This window comes from Polyodon spathula, chromosome 2 (genome assembly GCF_017654505.1).
Source record: "Polyodon spathula isolate WHYD16114869_AA chromosome 2, ASM1765450v1, whole genome shotgun sequence".
Classification (NCBI taxonomy): domain Eukaryota; kingdom Metazoa; phylum Chordata; class Actinopteri; order Acipenseriformes; family Polyodontidae; genus Polyodon; species Polyodon spathula.
The window spans coordinates 21,997,043-22,016,234 of NC_054535.1; the positions used below are offsets into that span (position 1 = coordinate 21,997,043).

Genomic DNA, 19,192 nt, shown 5'->3' on the forward strand with positions numbered 1-19,192 from the left:
ACACATTTAGCATGCAGGTTTTACACAAAAATCTATGAAAATGAAGTCACTCAAATGTTTCCTGAGATGAGGCTTTTACATTGTAACTGCGTCAGATTTGTAAAACCCTTCCCTTACCTACAGGACACTCATACAGCCCTTAACTTAAGTGTTGTCTTGCCAGTAGCACAGATAGCTGACAAGCAGGTTGTGGGTTGTCTTGAAAATGAACAGCCATCAGCCTTAATCCATATTCTTCATGTACCCAAAAAAGTTTTAAATACCTAATTTACAGGAACCAGATTTGACTACATGTATGAAGAGACATGTTGCCAGACACAAAGTTTGCTTGTGTATGCAGGTTTGTGTTAGACATGATTAAGGATAGACTAACACACAGTTGTTTGAGTTGACATTATTTATTTTTGTGTGTGTGTGACATTAACAAATAAACACACTTACAGTTTTTGCAGTTAACTTTCTTTTCTGCAATTGCCAACATCGATTTTAATTTGGAAAAAATAACCGAATACACAGCTACAGAACATCAGCAAATTCAAGGCCAATGTTAAACCCCATTTAAAAATAAGTTAAAAGTAGTATTCAGCAATTTGTTTCGCAAAACGCCTTTAAAAAGTACTGTCTCAGTTTTGCAACAGGTGCACAAACATTTGTTATTCCAATTAGTCTACCTATTTTGTACTAGAACAGGACTTAAGATCAAATTCAGAGAGGAATTCTGCAATAGAAGAATGGTTCTACAAAGACACCTTTAAAAAGTACTGTCTCTATAAACGGCAATCTCCTAAATAGAGCTTTTTTTTGGCCACAAAGTCTAGCTATTCATTTAGCTGTTTGAAACATTTCAAGAAGTCAATGGTGTGAAAGTCTTGTGGTAATATTTATTTTTGACAAGGATGCTAGCTCCCAATTGGTTGCTTTATTTATTTATTTATTTATTTATTTATTAATTAATTATAAAGTCATACCACTCTACCTTTGTATTCTTTAGTCACCGGGTGTCACTCATTTGCAACCTACAATGCAGCACAATTCAACTCAACACATTATCCTAATTCTGTGATAAGCAACTTCTTCAAATAATGTAATACTGATCTATATACAAATTAGTCCATAAAAGTGTTGAGAATTAAATGTGCATGGCTTTTCCTAATTAAATTAACATAAGAAAGCCTCTCCTCTATACTTTTCTCCACTTTAGGGCAAATTCACCAGATGGTTCAAGAGAAACAGCATACAAAACCATGGATAGTCAAGTAGCATGCTGCATGTACATGTACCTGATAAAATACTAAATTCAGAATTTGTATACCTGTAAAAAATAAAAAGAGCTACTCAATTTTGAAATATACAGTTAAGCTTTCAGTGGAATGCCCTTTATGTTCAAGTTTTCCCTCTACTTTGCATCTAATTTAAAAGACAGAACATCAAACTGGGTGATGATTTTCAAAACTAAAATCAAAACAAAAAAATCTGATGGAAGTTAAAAGATCAAAATGTACCTCACACTAGTGTTTGGCCATTAAAAACAAACAATTGTGAGACTTTCTGAAAAGACAGACAGGGCTGTGTTCATAAAGTCAATAAGGATTTTGTTATGCACCACTGAAATTAACTGGAGACAGCAAGCAATAGCGTAAATCTGTGTGAAGGTCAGAATGCTCAGAATCATTATTGGACACAAACATCACAGAATAATTACATTAAGGCTAGCAAAAAAATAAAATCTTTAAAATTGATTGCATCATGGTAGAGTTGATATCTGAAAGATTAAAAATGTCAGTTACCCCACCCAAACCAAATGACTTGGACACCTACATACCCACAAGTGAGCCAAACCAAGCGCCAATACTAACATTAATTTATTTTAAAGAGTCGGAATACGTACATTACTATGGAGCCTGGCATCACGGCCATGAGCTAGTAAGACATGAGCACAAGATCGTGTAGTTCTCTCTCATGCACCCCCTCCTGGGCACCGTAGATTACTAAATAATAGTTGCTTGGTTAGTTCCCCTTTAGTAAGTAGTCCTCCAATTCAATATAAAATTAAGACAAATTAAAACATTAAAAAAAAAAAAAAAAAAAAAAATGTAAAAATACATCAAAAGTTGATATAAAATTAACACTGTGGGTTGTTTCACTTTGGCATACAGGTGTCCTTTTATTTATGTTTTCTAGATGCATGTATTAGATGAACGTGTACTATATAGATGAAAAACCAGATGGGTTCATACAAATTTCCGAAGCAGTACAGAGCTCTAAAGTCATTCTAGTGAAGTCGTGTGCTGCTTTTTTCTATCTATACCCTTGTTTTCAGGAACATGTTTATAAGGACACACTTCTTTTTTTGTGCACCCTCCAGTCCTCCAGAAAACACACTCTCCAACAGCCTTCCCCCTGTAAATGAACAAGTTCATAAAAACTTAGATTACTGGAGTGGAAACAAATTTATGAAAAATGCATTTCACAATTTACTGCAGCATTTTTTAAAGAACAGTCTGCTAAGGAAGTTAGATCACAGCTGCAACTGCAAATTTAACACACACATTACATTTTAATATCACCTTCATTAGTGATCAAGTACTTGATTTTTAACTTACACAACTACGGGTTTAGCAGACTGTGCAACAGCAATCTTCTGAACAGCAGAGGGTACGTTTGTCCTTCCTTGATTTTTATAAGAGTGATCAGGGTAACGGATAAGTAGCTTGGTTCCTTCAATTTCCAAGCCCTGAAGGGCAATAAAATGAAGACAGTTAAAAGGTTTCTCTGTTGTAATAGGTTTGGACAAAGGCAGTACATACCCCAACTCCCACTGCAAAGTCATTTGTAACTCCAAATCTACCACTGAGAAAAATATACCTAATAGGGCTTTTAAGGAGCATGCAACAGTCATAATTTTAAAGTGGTCCTTAATTTAAAATTTGCAGAAGTCCAACATTTGTCATTTTTAGAGTTTGGTGTGAACCCTTTCACAAACTATCTGTCAGATAATTTCAGTGTTCTCTATGGGTTACGCGCAATATTAAACTGTGTTGAGTGCACCACAAAAAATGTATTTAAAATACTGTTGTGGTTTTCACAAACGACTGCGAGGGTGTACATAGTGTATGTAACAGAGCGTATTCTCTATATGGACAGTCACACACAACCTGGCATTACCTGGAGTGTTTGGATGGCCCGTTCTGCAGCTTCCTTGTTCGAGTAGTTAACAAAGGCACAGTGTCTATCATAGAGCATCTTAACACTGTTGATTGGACCAGCCCTGCAGTGAGAAAGAGGCATGAGTGATACACTAATACACAGGGCACGCAACAGCATGAGAATGATATTTTCCAAGGGCAAACCAAATCTCTGAATACAGATTTTAAAAGAAATGCAGCTGCAACGGCCATTTTTAAAGCAATTAAAATGATTACGAGGGTTATCAATAGATAAAAGACATGGATCTAAACTTGTTCATATCTATTACAGATCAGTTGCAAAACTAAGTGCACTTGGTTGGTGTTCTGCATTCTTGAGATCAAACTGAATAGTGGTACAGTTGGTCAACCTACTTTAGACCCACTTGCTAGTGCAGTCACCACTTTTGGATATATTTGGTCAAAAGGATGTTAACTGTTTGAATTTCATTTCCAATTTAAATGTTTTATAATGAACCATAATGGATAAATTAGTGATATACAGATACAGATATACTTACGAGTTAAAGATGCACAGCAGTAGTTTCTGTGATATAGCATTGGTCACATTTCCTACCCATATAGGCTGCTCTCTGTTACAAAACAAGCCATAAATTTGAAGGAAATTAGAAGAAAATACACGGAATGCAGACGTGCATGCATTTTAAATATAAAAATACTAAATATTTATACACACACTCCTACCCCCATTATAACTATTGTATAGTATAATTGTTAATGTATATAACTGGTCTTCAAACTGCTTATTAAATGGGTTGTTTACGAGAAGGTGAACAAGTCAAGATAGAGTTGCAGTTACCCAGGCTGTATGTTCGCTTGGGTAGCTTTTGGTTGAAGCACAGGTTTTTGTTGTATAGTCTGGGGAACTTGGGATCGTGGCACAGACTTCGCAGCAAAGTGGGCTTTTTTTCCACTCACTACCCACTCCTCTTCCACAGCATGGCCATTTACAGCTACAACAGGGTTTTCTTTTACTACGAGATGATTCCCGTCTGAAACAGAAGGGAAGAACGGAAATGCATTCATTTATAACCCTGATCCTTGATGGTCATTTAACATTGTTTTACAGGTTAAATATTAAATCAAATCGATTAAGAACCATGAAATAGGTTGACTCTGATCTGAAGATGTTTTCAGCAGTCTTCTTAAATAAATAAATAAATAAATAAAAATACAGCAAGTGATACTGCAAGTATAAGCCCTGCAAAATTATGCATGTTAGATTAAATGTAGTTTCCTAAAAAGGCTGGCAATGTTGGTATGCAATCAGAAAAGCCATTGTAAGACCACCTCCATTGGGATGCTGGTAGTTCATGACACAGTATGACATTAGTGCGTACAGGACTACACGTGTACAAAGTTAATGCGAATACATAGAAAAAAAAGATGGAATTTGAGTACAACAGTTCTTACATTGTACTCCTACTAAATTTATAAACAAAAAAACTCAACGTTTATATCTAGATGTTAGTTTCATAGAAGCAAACAGTATGAGAGACGGCACAAAGGCAGTTAAGAAATCCAGTCTAGCTCAACAAAGAACAGTAAATGGACATGCCCAAGGTGTGAACCGAGCCCAGGACATACAGCCTAATACATTGTCCTTAACTAAAGTAACGGAAGATATTCCGTATGATAAATCATGTAGTAGGATGTGTCTTTTCAAGGTCCCAGATATTAAACATGGAACAACTTTACCTCTCCAGCTCTTACCATGGATGTTGTACAGTGCTTCTAGTGCCTTATGAACTGTCCCATGGATTATTAAAGCATTTGTACTCTGTTCTCGAGTGAAGCCCATTTCCTGTATGAAGAAAGAGGAGAATATCAGCCACTAAGAGTCAAGTTTGTCATACATGTAAAGCAAATGCATGTAAAACATGAGTGGGGCACAGCAATTGGATATACTTTGTTTTGTGTAGATGGGAAATCTATTCTGTATCTTATTGCCATCCCTGTCACAAGCCAAAAACATTCCTACAAAATACTCAACATTCCACAACATGTGCATTTGCATGACAATAAATCAACTCTCCAGATGTCCAACTACAACCAATTTGCTAGCAAGATCAGAGACAAGGGCTGCTTCTGTTTTGCAAGGACTTATTTTGTGCATCCTTTGCCCTTCACGCACTCTACTAACTTTTGGCTTGAGCTCCCCATATAAGGCAAGTAATCTATTAGAAAAAAATAAAAAAATAAAATAAATCAGACCAACTTAAATGGAGTTAAAATGGTTACTTTTATCAGTTATTTTCCTATAGACATACCATCAACTGGATAATTTGGACTCTCATCAGCTCCTGAGCTGCATCAGCACACGTGTTATCAAGTTTTAACACTTCTTTTAAAGCAATTACTGCTTCAGCATATCTCTGGGTGAGAGAAAACAGATGGTGGTTTACTTGAAGACAAATATTTGCACATCCTTATAACATACTCATCCCCCTCCATATTCACAATACACTGAAAGAAGTTCAATTACTCATTGGTATTCAAAATTAGAATTCGATAGTTTTCTTCAAAATACACTCAGCAATTACCTTCAGTCCAGCTAATGCTTTTCCTTTTCTAAAGTATCCTTTTGTCCAAGAGGAACACATGCTGAGGGATATTTCTGCATCATTTAGAGCTTTATCGTATTGCATCAGTCTCTCATAGCAGAAAGACCGATTACCGAAGAGTCTGAAAAGAAATAGTGAAGTTTACTTCAAGTGAGGATCAATATTCTTGTACCACTCCCCTCGTCACTCTTACAGACACCTGTATGACCAGTATCTGTAGTATAACAAATCATTTTGTTTACAGTTAAACTTTGTCTCTCTCTTCTTAATTCTTTCCAGTGTGGTGCCCCAGCATCTCCCCAGTTTTACAGCTGGGAAAGATGAAGCACATGGTAGTCAAGTAGACTTGGCACAGGTCACACTATGCAATCCATCGCCCTGAATACCAAGACATAACTAACTAAATGATGTGTTGCAGTGTACAGACCTTGCTGTTATCAGTACTTGTTTCCAAACCACCACATAAACTGTCCCAATACTGCCTTGCACAATTTAAGTCACAGAACAAATATTGGCCTCTGTTTATCTGTCTTAAAATGAAAAAAAGAAAAGAATTAATTCTTACCTATACTCCTTTGGATTAAACTTGATTGCATCGGTGAAATAAGGCACAGCAAGTTCAAAGCGACCACTACTGGCCAACTGATTACCTATAACTGGAAACCAAAAACTGAGTTAATTTATGCAAGGCTCAAGGGAAGAGTATAAAAAAAAAAAAAAAAAAAAAAAACCTTGAACAAAAAAAAGAAGTTTTCTAGATAGTGAAAGCATGGAGAAGAGAACAGTGGCAGTGAGGATTTGCGTCTTCCAGAGAAGAACAAAGCACAAAATGCCTTTGGGTTTGAAAGGTTGAGAAATTCTTACCTGCTAGTTCGAAACTCTTAACTAAAATTGCATCACTGTCTTCATTGCCATTCTGTTAAACAACAGAACAAGAGTATTACACAAAGCAAAGCTGCATGGTCTGGCAATGCACCATTTATATGCAGCGCTCCTATTGGTTGTATAATCTTGATCCACTGTCTCTTTACACTGTCTTTGCAACAATTTGCCGACCTTGCCACGCACTGGCTCCAACATGCCTCAGTGTCTACTTTACCTCTTGTATCTCCTGCTTCACATCTTGTTCCACTTTTGTATCCTTTTCAGGCTTTTTCTTTTTTTCTTTCTTCTCAGTTTTAGGTTTTAATTCCATTTTACGTTTTGCAATGCTGGCAGCTTTTGATACAAAGGTGCTGGTCAAATCCAGCAGATCCTAGGATATTAAAACGAACAAACATTTTGTAAAAATAGTAACTAGTAAAAAATATTAATTTCCTGCATTTAGTGTTTGTATAACATGTCGAAGACTGTATATCAAAGGGGTGAATTGGAAAATATTTCTAATGATGATTTAAAGCTTTTCAAAAAGAGTGCAAATTCTATGCAAGTTATGCATGCACTAAAGATGTTAAAAATGAGCACATACCTCAGATTCCTCCTCCCAGCTTTCTTCACTACTGCCATCCTCATTACTAGATTCATTTCCATGTATTGCTTTATGTTTCTCTGAAGATTCAGATGGCATTTTTGCAGACAACATACTAGCATCTTTTTTATTTGATTTCTTCTTCTCTTCATCACTATTTGCGATATTGACATTCACTAATTTTTCAGCAAGACACTGGGTGGGGTAGAGAAAACAGCAATCACTTAAAGCACTCAGAGCAAGCAAATGTAAAGACATAACAATCAAATGACTAAGAAATCTGAGAAAGAACTCACACTTACATTTGCTTCATTTTTATTTTCTTTTTCTAATTTTTCTTGTCTTTTTCTCTCTTTTTGTCTCTGTAAAAAACAGAGTTTAGTACCGAACCAATACCTTTACTTAAAATGCAAGAGGACCAACTGTAGACAATCTGCAGGAATTACATAACTAATGTTAAAGTAATAAAAATGGGTATATTAATGGAATACAATTTATTTGAAAAATATTCACCTTTTTCTTAAGCCTTTTCTTTTCAGCTTTTTGTTTAACTCTTTCTTCCTCATCTACTAATTCTTTCGCATTTTTTTCTGCTTCCTGAAAAACAAAAATAAAAATTAACTCTACACTTTAGTTTCAACTACTACACCATGGCTAGGCATCATTGCATATTACCAATTACAGTGCTCCTCTAAGTACTCCTCCTTCATGACACTACAGTTGGGTGCCTCAATAAGAATAAAAGTGCAAGTGGAATGACATGAGGGGCCACGACCATCCCACTAACTGGTTTAGTAGTATAAAGGGACACCTTACAAAAGATGAGTACTATACAGTCCTTAAAGCGCTTAATCTCACCTCTAACAAAATCTGATTTGAGAAATTTGAGGGTTACATTTGAAAAATTACAAGTGTCTTTTTATCATCTATGAAACATTGCTAAATGAGAACTTAACTTTCTTTGACGAGATATTAATGCAACACTTTTGTTTCACCTAGATGACCAAATGCTGTATTTGATGGGCTTTCGGGTCATGCCTTATCACATCTGCAGCTTGTTCAGAATGCTGCAAGGAGTTCCCCTAAACAGAAATGGGCTCATGTAACTCCTCTCTTGGTCTCACTGCACTTGCTGCTACTGCATTAAATTGATTTAAAAATCTTACTATTGACATATAAAAACACTAAATGGTTTGGCACTGGATTACCCAAGAGAGACTCTGTCCACTTTAAGAAACCTCTGTGCACTTTAAACTTAGCTAACGCTGGCCTTTTGTGCTTCTGAAAAGTAAAATTGGAAAGAGGAGACAGTGCATTTAGTTATAATGCCCCATTTTTTATTAGAGATGCTGCTTCGGTCAATATTTTTAAGTTATGATTAAAGACTTACTTTAGTTTAACCTGAATTACAAAATAATTGTTTTAATCTATTTTATTTGCATTTTTATTTTTACTGTTATTTATTGATTGTTACTTTGTAATTTCTATAACTTCTTGATATTGCACACTTCTGTTTTAACGGACAAGTAAAGCACTGAGATACTGTGGTATGAAAGGCGCTATATAAATAAAATTAATTGTAATTGAAATTAATCCAATAATGATATCTATTAAACCTGGAGAAGGGCAGTCTACCCAGCTACTAAACTTTTACCCTTGACCTATGCAAATTATAAATCCCAGACAAGTTGTGTTCATTTTACACCATCTCATTATCACCTCAGTTTAGTGACCTGGTTAAAAAAAAAAAAAAAAAAAAACTTTCACATTACAGTAAGTTCAGGAACAAATGTTTGGGCAAGAAATCTTACTCAGTGTCTTCATATATCCAGCTTTTTAAAGCAACAGCAATTGGATATTTAAAACCCACAAATAAAATAAATAAATAAATAAAAAAGACAGCCTTGTCAAGCAGTGTGAATTTTTTTTTTAAATTCAGCATATACTAGAAAGTATGTTAAGTGAACCTGGTTAAAGTCTGCTGGAAGCTGCATGTATACAGAAGTTCAGAGTAATGAACAACAAACAACACTATGTAACACATTTTTTGTTTGTGGGGGAATAATAGCCATTTTCTATACTTTTGAGGCATAAGCAATTAGGAAATAACATTTACTACCCAGGAACAAAAAAATAATAATAATTTTGTTACACAGTGTAATCACATATCAAACTAAAACTAGATAGATATTTTTGCTCGTCTTTTTTAATGTGTCGTCAGTTGCAACACACCAATTTGTATAGGGTGATGTCAATAACAGCAACTTGAACTTGTGAAACAGCTTGTTTATTAAAATCTAGTTATTCTAGTATTCTAAATAAAATTATTACTTGAGTACCTTGACCTAGTTTCAAATATTCGTTACTTTCTAAAATAAATTAAAAAATAAGCCAATTACTTCCAAAAAAAACTTTTGGCATGGTATTTGAGAGGAGGAAGTTAAGTGATCAGCCACTAAAATTCTCACCACACTGATAATGTATAGGGGGCAGGTTCACTTCATTACCTAGCTTTGTTATTGGCTAAGGGAGTAGACAAACAGTGAAAATGGCATCTTAAAAAAATAATAAAATAAATTTAAAAAAGCAACATGTGGAAGTATTTTGAAAGTTCAAAACGAGACCACCACACAATGCAATCTCTGCAGCACAAGTATTTCGTATCAATCATCTAAAATGAAAGCACCTATCTGCTACTTTGGAAGTAACTTAATTTCCACCAAAAAAATTAAGAAAACATATCAGGCCAGAATAATGTGTGTGATTATTTATAAGGATAGTGCAGGAGCGGTGCTGCTGTAGTTACATTGTTTATAATTTCTGGTTACCGCTGTTCATAATATGCTCCGAGTTGACAAGCAGGTTCTAAAATAAATGTTTCTTATAGTGGTTTGGTACAGTAAAGCTAGACCGCCTGAATCATTAGAGAACCTCCCTCTGCTGCGTACCTTATCCTGGGACTAGAGCAGAAACATGTGAATGGGAGAATTTTCTTCTATTGAAAGGTTAGTGTTTCATTCCTGCTTAAATATTTCAGTACTTACCTCAGCTGTAACACCCATTTTATAATTGAAAGGTAAATTCATATCCAAGCTCCTTGGCCTGTAATGTGGGTCTAGAAACGCTCTCGGAAATCCACAGTATGTGGTTCTAGATGCATAATCAGGATCATAGTCATAATAGCAATATTCACTTTCACTACATTCATCATTACTATCATCCACATCATAGGCATCATCATCTTCAAATTGGAATTTAAAACCAAAACCTGTAAAATAAACACAAGTGTGTTAACGGCTTTGACAGGAGATGAATGCTGGCAATCAAGTGACTTGGGAAATCTACTCAATTATTTTTAATTACTGTTTATTGTGTTTTACAGGCAAACTAAGTATCTGGATGGGCACTTATGAAATAACATTAACAGAAAGCATACCGGCTGGTCTGGGATTCATGATTTCTTTCGTGGTGTTTAGAACCAACTAGTGTAGTTTTTCAATGTCTTCACCTTCAAGTCTTTTTACAAGATCAAATATGTACTGTAAGGAAGAAAACAAATACATAATATAAATTAGGGATTTTAATTTTCTGTGTTTTACTCCGACTTTTATACTATCCTTTAAGAATTCAATTGATACACTGTTAAGCCATTCATATTTCTCAATCAAAAAGATGAGTAAAAAAAACACAAAATATTGTGTTGAAAGAAAAAAGCAAAAAGTTTATATGGTTTCTGAAGTACTTTATAATGTTCCCCAGTGTGTTCTGAAAAACAGGACACCATTTCCAAGATGTTACTGTGAAAAAATAGGATTTTTAGTGAATTTTTATAGGAAGAGAGTCAAATACAGCCAAAAAACACCCAGTGCTGGGGGAGCATCCCACTGAAAAATGCTTGGTCCTGAAAGGGTTAAGAGCTATTCACACTGATGTTTATTCGCTGGGTTTTCTAGGGTTTAAAAAAAAAAAAAAAAACACCACCAATTGCTGAAATAAATAAATAATTGTAAACATCTATTTCTTGAACCTTTCCCTCATCCACAAAAGCAATCTTTTGTACCAAAAGTTTTGTTCCCATATTGTTAGAGGAATTTCTAGAAATTATAAAATTTCCATTGGGGTATGTAAACTCTTGATTACAACTGTATATGCACAATTGGCTCCCTAAATGAGATATCGTAGAACACCAATATAAACTTAGAATAAAATTTTCCAGTACTGTTGGCGAAAATGGTCATGCGTTGCTTCCTCTCTCTCTCATTTGCAAGCAACTCTAACCTACAAAAACTGCCTCATCCACAGCCTTTGATAATTTAATTTCACACCCACACCTTCCTGTCTGCACCAATCTAGCCTTTTGTCTTTCTCAATAAGACCACAGTATCACAATAATGAGTGTATTGCACTGTCACATACATTACTCATCGCAAATGCCAGGATGGGCTTATATCACACCAGGAGCAAACCCATCCACACAATCCACCTATCATGTTACCAGGGTTGAGGTCAATAACTGTTTTTCAATTCCAATTCCTTTTTAAAATAAATTCCCAATTCCAATTCCCTTTTAGTTATTATAAACTTCAGTATAACTGCAGCACACATTGATCAAAATTATAATAAGCAGTATTCTGTTAAAACAAGCTTCTCACAGTGGCATCAAATTACTTAAATTGAAGACAGTTAGTCAATTAAATTGGCTTCAAAATGAAAGCAGGTTAACTACTACAACAATTAGTATGTACCTAAAACATACATTTTAAGTCCTTCAAATTAACTAGAATTGTAAATGGATTTTAAAAAGAAATTGGAATTGAAAAAAAACAGGAATTGACCCCAACCCTACATGTTGCTGAGGCAGAATCACTTGGATCCTGCAAGACCCAGATTGACAAAAGACCAAGTTTTTCAAGGTTTAAGATGAATCAGAACAACACAAGCTTATATCAGATGGGCCGAATGGCTTCTCGTTTGTAAATTTATTTCTGTTCAAGGTTATTACACATACACACAAAAAACCTTGACTGGTTCAACAACTCTCAACTTTAACTGCCACCTCAACAGAGTAGGACGCAAGCATGCACGCACTGCTATGACATTTTAGAGATTTCTCAATTTTGCTCAATCACCTTAATTAAATGCAACAGGGTCATTCTACAGTAACAGAGATATGACAAAATAATGGTTCCTGTACTAAACTAAATATTGAAAAAATAAACATGCTACAATTAATATGATTGTGCTATATACACATGAGAATATCTGACTTATCATTCTTGTTGTTTCAGCCAGGTTAAGCTACTCTGATGGTTGTTATTACTGTCCACAATATTGCCAAGCCTGCAGTTTGTCTTTAAATAAAATCTATAAATCATTTTACAATCAAGTCTGTGTGTTTAATCTACAGTGCAGCAGTACTAAACTCATGGTAAAGTTGCCTTAACTTAACTAGCAGTGTTTTCTAAAATTATATCAATCTCAAAATTAACATTACCATGTAACAAGTGGTGTCCCAAAACGGAGATGAAAATTACAATAATTTTAGAATTCAGTTAGAATGAATGTACTGCAATACCAAATAAAATTATAGTGTCTATAGTACCACAATATATTGTTCAATTTCCATCGATGGTGCTTCTATAGCTTTGATTGAGCATAATGTAAACATATAATTGTTTGTGTCCCCCGGGTTATGTCACCGTTCAGTGAAGTGAAGTATGATGTCAGAAGCACACAGGCCACAGCCTGTACACAGAAACGAATACATGTAAAATAAATATCACACATTTTAGCCCCTTCCACACTGGCACTACCCTGGTCAGGACTCTGTGTCAGGAGGGTGGGCTACGCAATTTCACACTGCTTTTAATAAATGCCCCAGAAGCAGCTTGTTACAGACACTTCCACCCAACTTTTCTGGCTTGAACCATCGAGAAACGCAAGAGTTTGAATGGCAGCTGGAGAGGGAGTCGATAAAGCGGAGGCTGTCAACTTAATCGGGGCTACTGCCAAAGTGAAAGAGACAAGTGCTCGAACCCTCGGTCTTGTAATCCTCTGGCCTGGTGAGCCAGGGTGCTGCCTCTCAGCTGTGTATGCATTAAGGAGAAGGCGTGGTTTGAATCCGTACAGTGTAACGGCTCATTACAACACACAGCCCCGTGTCTTTATACCCGACAGGATTTGATATTTTGGTCTCCCCGAGATCTGCAATACGTGGTACAAAGGACCAATAGTGTGCAGGATTACGTGAAGTACTTCACTGCCAATAAATTTTAGGTAAACGTTCACCCAGGTACAGGTTTCGTTTCCAATTATGTTTACATTTTAAAAAAGTAACATTCTTATTCATCTTACAGAAGTTCTACGTTAGGCGATACATTAAACCCAACTTCTACTTGACTCAAGTATTACCCGAGACATGTATATTCAATAATAATGTTATCTACCTGTTAACAACCCAAATACTACTAAAAACGGTTTTTAAATTATAATACGGTTTGTAACACTGTGTGAGCAATTATTTATAAAAAAAAAAAAAGATGAGTTTTAAAACACTACTTTCAGTATCCAGAATAATTATTAACAAATGTAAAGTGGAAATACGTATTTACAAGACCAAACACAGTGAGATAGTAATTTTATTTTATAAACGTATTTTAAAACGTCTATTCGGAACACTGTTTTCTAGCTGGTTTAACTGTGATAAAGGGTATTATAAACCTTTTTGTGAAGGAGGCAGGCAAAGAAACGCTAGCTAGCTACAAAAAACATTTCTATTGATTTTTTACTGGAAAGACAACCACGTAACACGCTGTTCTTGATACAAAAAAGCAACTTGTTCTTTCGGGTGTATACCCAGATATCCATCTTCCCAGTAAAAGAAAACTGAAAGAAAACACAGATCCCTGAACGAACTCTACAGCATTTGATTGCACGACTGTCTGCGTACACAGGACTTCGACACTAACAAAACAAACACAAAAATAACACAGGCCTAACTAACATTAAGTTCTATGCCGCATTTTCACAAACCAAAATAAACAGCGTAACAAGAAGTTTAGAAAGACTGCCAAGTTCCTACCGTCCAATCTTTTCTCCTTGTTGGGCATTTTGCTTAATTACATAAGTTATATATTTACGGATGAACAGTATCTTTTCATGTATGTTCCTCCCTCTCTCTCTCGGTTTCATCTGCTTCAGTAGGCGACCAATTCCTTTCGATCTTCTGATCTGGAGGCCTATATGCGCCTTCCCTGTGCAAAGGTAAAGTTCTCGGACACAGCCGCGCGTGCGCACCACGGGATTCGACTATATGCTGGGCGGAGTTACAGGCTAGGACACTTGACAACTTGGTGAGGGAGAAAGTTCGAAGTGTTACAGAAAAGCGTCCATGGTCCAATGTTTAATAATAATAATAATAATAATAATAATAATAATAATAATAATAATACAGTTTTCAAAGCATTCGAATATACTTAAAGTTTTTCAAAACAAAAAAAATCCTCTAAGGAAATTTTTTTCCTTTAAAAAAAACACAAATTTTTGTTGTGTAATTTTAGATTTTGCATAATGGACATTTTGTACCCAATCAAATCATTAAAATTTTGTAATTTTAAAATATTTTTACGTGTTGCCGTATTCGCACACAACAGTACATAAGCGTACACACATACATGCATGTATGTGCGTTATATGATAAGATATTATAGTATATATATATATATATATATATATATATATATATATATATATATATATATATATATATATATATATATATATTCAACTAAATCTCTGTTTAAATTAATTCACCAGATTTATAACATATTATTTGCTAAATGAATGAGTGTTCATTACCCAAGGTATAATTGAAAAATAAAGCTAACATGCTTAACATGAGGGACGGGTATGGTAGAAAATCAACAATTAAAACATAAGTAAAAGATCTACTTTAAAAGACCTGACTTTATAGAAAGTTGATTCTAAATGACTATTTAATAAATGTTATGTCCACCTTATATTTGTAGCAATGCAGATAATTGAAAAATAAGCTGTCCATGAAGCCTTTTGTTGATGTGATATCAGATATTTTTTACAGCAGTGGCTTTTGGTGTGATCAGTATTTAACAGGGTTTGGTCATCAATTAGTTAATTTTGTTTATTATTAATATTATATAATAACATATCTCATCTAATTTATTATTATTTATTTTTGTCTGATTTAATAGCATTTGGGTGGGTGGTTCAGACGTTGGGTGGGTGATATGATTGGCGACTATCTTTTTTTAAATTTTTATTCAATGTGATTGTTGACTGGATGTTGCCCAAGTTAAAATCCCCCAAAAAATGAAAACAAATCTATTTTTTTTTGTTGTTGTTGCTTGGCCCTCCTAATTAAATCTTAATTACTGTCCTGTTATATTTCTTGTTTGTTGTTTTGGTTTTCCTCTGTTAACATTTTTTTATTCCTGTTGTCTTTGTTCAATCGCTTATTTCTTTGTGTTAATGTGTGTAACAAGCTGTTTCCTTGAATAAGTTACATTGTTTAATTGGTGTTTATAGAATATATATTTGTGTTCAATCCATATCTTGGGGGGGGGGGGGTAGTTTTCAAAGTATTTTTGTCAATGACCTGTGGTGCACAACTTCAATCCTCATTGGCCAGACTTTTTTTCTTCTTTTCTCTTACTGTCTTCATTGAGGATTTAGCATTTTAGTAAGGGTTCAGTGGTTGTAAATCTACCTCAGTTTACGTTAATGAAGCATGTTGGTAGAAGCAGTACCTTGCACTTCGTCATGTTGTATTTGTTTATAACTTGTACTTTCTGTACAAATTACTTATTGCACACTAACTTGTAATACCCTTTACACTTGTAACCCGGCTTGGATAAGGCATCAGCTAAATAATAATAACTAATGTTTGGGATGTTTCTTTGAAATTTGGCAAGTATAAAAAAAGATATAGGGGCCTACTCGTTTGTGATGGTTATGTAAAAGATGTAAACAAGACATTTGCAGTGATTGTTTCTTTGTAAAGTATAACCATACATATAATAGTCACAGTATTTCAAAATTTACTTTAAATTCTTGAAGTAGTACACCTGTTTGTTTCACAACACCAGGAGTGAGCAAAACAAAATTGATTCCAGGCTTATTTTTCACTTGTCACGTGATAGGACTGTGACATATTCAGCGATAACATATTTTGAAGCTATGCGCACATAGACCACAACTGGCCACCACGAGCAAGGTCTCCGAGCCTGCAGTGAGACACTCTTTTTTTTTTTTTTTTTTTGGTCCAAATAAATTTTATTATCCACCAGAACTAGCCAATCAATACTTTGCATTGACAAAAGCAATCAATCCTGTACCTGCAACTTCCGAGGGCCAATCACAGACGGTCAACTCAACTGGAGCACAGACACAGCATATATATATATATATATATATATATATATATATATATATATATATATATATATAGAATATATAGATATAGATGATTTTGCTTGATAACGTCCCATTCAATCTACTGATCTAAATCAAATCGGGTGACTATTACACCATTGCTCTAGGAACAGAGTTTTGTTTTTGTATTTAATATCTTTGTTATTCCATAAAACACATCTATGTAGAGAAAAATTATATTCATAGAGAAGTGACTGAAACAAGAGCGCCTGTTTGTGAAAGTTTTAAAGTTTAAAAGGCCATTTCCCCACATCATAGGGGCACTGCAGGAAAAACCGGAGGCCTCCTAACTGTTGGGAAATACAGCTTGGTATAATATTCCAAATACTACTTGGATTTTTTAGGGACCTTTTAATTCAGTTTATCTTTATTATTTGATCAAACACTGTTAAATCTAAAACATTTCCTCTAATCATATGTAATGAAATACTGGAATCCTATTTCATTTAGAAAGTCAAAAAGGCAGGTAATAGGAAACATTTCAGCTTCCCCGTTGCTGTGAAAAACAAAACATGATTTAATATCCCAGCACTTCTTTATTTCTTACTGCTTTACAAATTGCATTTTTCCCAGATAATGAACTTCATAACATTTACAGTATTGCAGCTTTAAAAAATATATATGATTCCCTTAATTTTTATGGTCGATTTATTTTTCTTTTATAACTTGGTGATAAAATATTATTATATGCTACTGTGTGTGTGTTGAATTGTACTTTTGCATTATTAAAACAAGCCGCAGTAAAATAAAATAAAACTATCGTGTAATAAGAGCGAAGTAGCTTAGCAGTTGAGCAATATTAAGCTACTACCGTTGTCGTCAGCAAGTAATAGCGGACGAAATACGCAGTCGAGGTCACGTTGACGTTCACGGTCTCACACACACACACACACACACACACACACACACACACAGTCGGGGTCACGTTGAGGTTCACGGTGACACACACACACACGCAGTCGCGGTCACGTTGGGGTTCACGGTCTCACACACACACGCACAAGGAGACTTCTATTAAAGAAATATACGGATGCTCCGGTTCAAGCTGTGGAGATCTGCGCCAGCGCGAAATCTAGGCGATACACGCTCTCAAGGGGGCACAGGATTAATCATAAAACCTGTTATTGATTTTTTACAATGTTTGTATATACTGCTATTTTATTAACTACTGTCTCGTTCACAGTCGTCTTAAAATAACTTTAGAGTATGTTTTGTTGGAATATATATATATATATATATATATATATATATATATATATATATATATATATATATATATGTGCACTGACTAAGTTTAAAAATACGTCTACCTAACTAAAAGACTGCCAAAACGGTTTTTTTTTTTTTTTGGCTTGGTTACGTGGAGCAGCTGCGCTCCGATTTTGTTTGGGGCAAGGGGTGGGTGGGGATTTTGTAATTTTGCAAGCTTTATTTGGTTGCGCAGAGTGGTTGCTAAAAAAGTAACTTCTGCAAGGCATGACAGTTCAGCCTGAGTGGTAACGGTTAAAAGTTTTAGATACAGTGTTCAGAAATGAGGATTGAAGCTATGTTTATGTGCACATTGTACTGTTTTTTACTTCTTTCTTGTTTGATGACAAAGAAAAATAACTTACTTTCAATGTTCAATTATACAAAGGTGCCAAATTTAACGGTTTGTAAAAACGTATGCTTAGTTTTTGCAGTTTAGTTTATTTACTAAAATTATAGTGTCTTATTTATTTATTTATTTTTTCACTCCATGCATATTCTGTGTGATTTGTATCTTTCACAATAGTTATTCAAATGAGTAAAGAACAGTATAGAGTAGGTTTATGTATAATGTTACAGGTTTAAACATATATAACAGGTGGGCTTCGGGTAAAAAATAGTTTGGGAACCCCAGGGGGAAGCAATAATACAATACATACGCGACGTAATTTTTAGTTGCGGATTGCTGTTTTATTTACTTGATTGACAGTTACATTTTTATTTACTTGGTTGCCGATTGTTTTTTCATTTACATACATTTCTGAGTTGCAAGAAAATAATCGATTTCAGATTTGTCGGTTGCGTTTTCAGACGTTTCAGTGTATGAGTCAGTGAACAGATCAAATCAGCTAGTAGTTTTAGAGTCAGCAAAGTGAGCAACCTCACTGTATATATAGAGAATAGACCAAACAAGTCTAGTTTTAGCCCCCGCCTCAAACATACAGTATGTGTATGATGTCCTGTGTTTACAATGATGGAAAAAGCCTTTCCTTCGTTTTAGCCACCTAGAAAGAACAGATCAAATCAGCTTTAAAGGGTACATACGGACCTTTTTATTGTATTGTGTTACATGTTCCCATGTGTTGCTACAACTGTGTACATAAGGTCTGTGCATTGTTTTAATTTTATTTTTTTACATTTTTATCAGTTTTTTAAACTACTCAGAACTACATTTCCCATCATCCTCCTGCTCACTTATGGACTGATTTTCTAGTGAGCAGGAGGATGATGGGAAATGT

At 34.8% G+C, this 19,192-nt stretch overlaps 1 protein-coding gene across 2 annotated transcripts; it reads right to left on the reverse strand.

Moving 5' to 3' along the window:
• Positions 1-381: 381 nt before the first annotated feature.
• Positions 382-14,534, reverse strand: LOC121294147. 2 transcript variants are annotated; one of them, XM_041217750.1, is made up of 17 exons: positions 14,320-14,534; positions 10,675-10,777; positions 10,283-10,506; positions 7,752-7,835; positions 7,541-7,600; positions 7,239-7,433; positions 6,870-7,025; positions 6,635-6,686; positions 6,336-6,426; positions 5,750-5,891; positions 5,477-5,581; positions 4,920-5,010; positions 4,006-4,198; positions 3,707-3,778; positions 3,166-3,268; positions 2,604-2,734; positions 382-2,400 (listed from the first exon to the last, which is right to left on the reverse strand). In XM_041217750.1, the coding sequence occupies exons 2-17, from the start codon at positions 10,691-10,693 to the stop codon at positions 2,268-2,270; spliced, it is 1,851 nt and encodes a 616-aa protein (XP_041073684.1). In that variant the 5' UTR covers positions 10,694-10,777; positions 14,320-14,534; the 3' UTR covers positions 382-2,267. The 2 variants fall into 2 exon arrangements, with proteins under 2 accessions (XP_041073684.1, XP_041073676.1); XM_041217742.1 differs by having other exon boundaries at positions 7,535-7,600.
• Between the last annotated feature and the right edge of the window lie 4,658 nt (positions 14,535-19,192).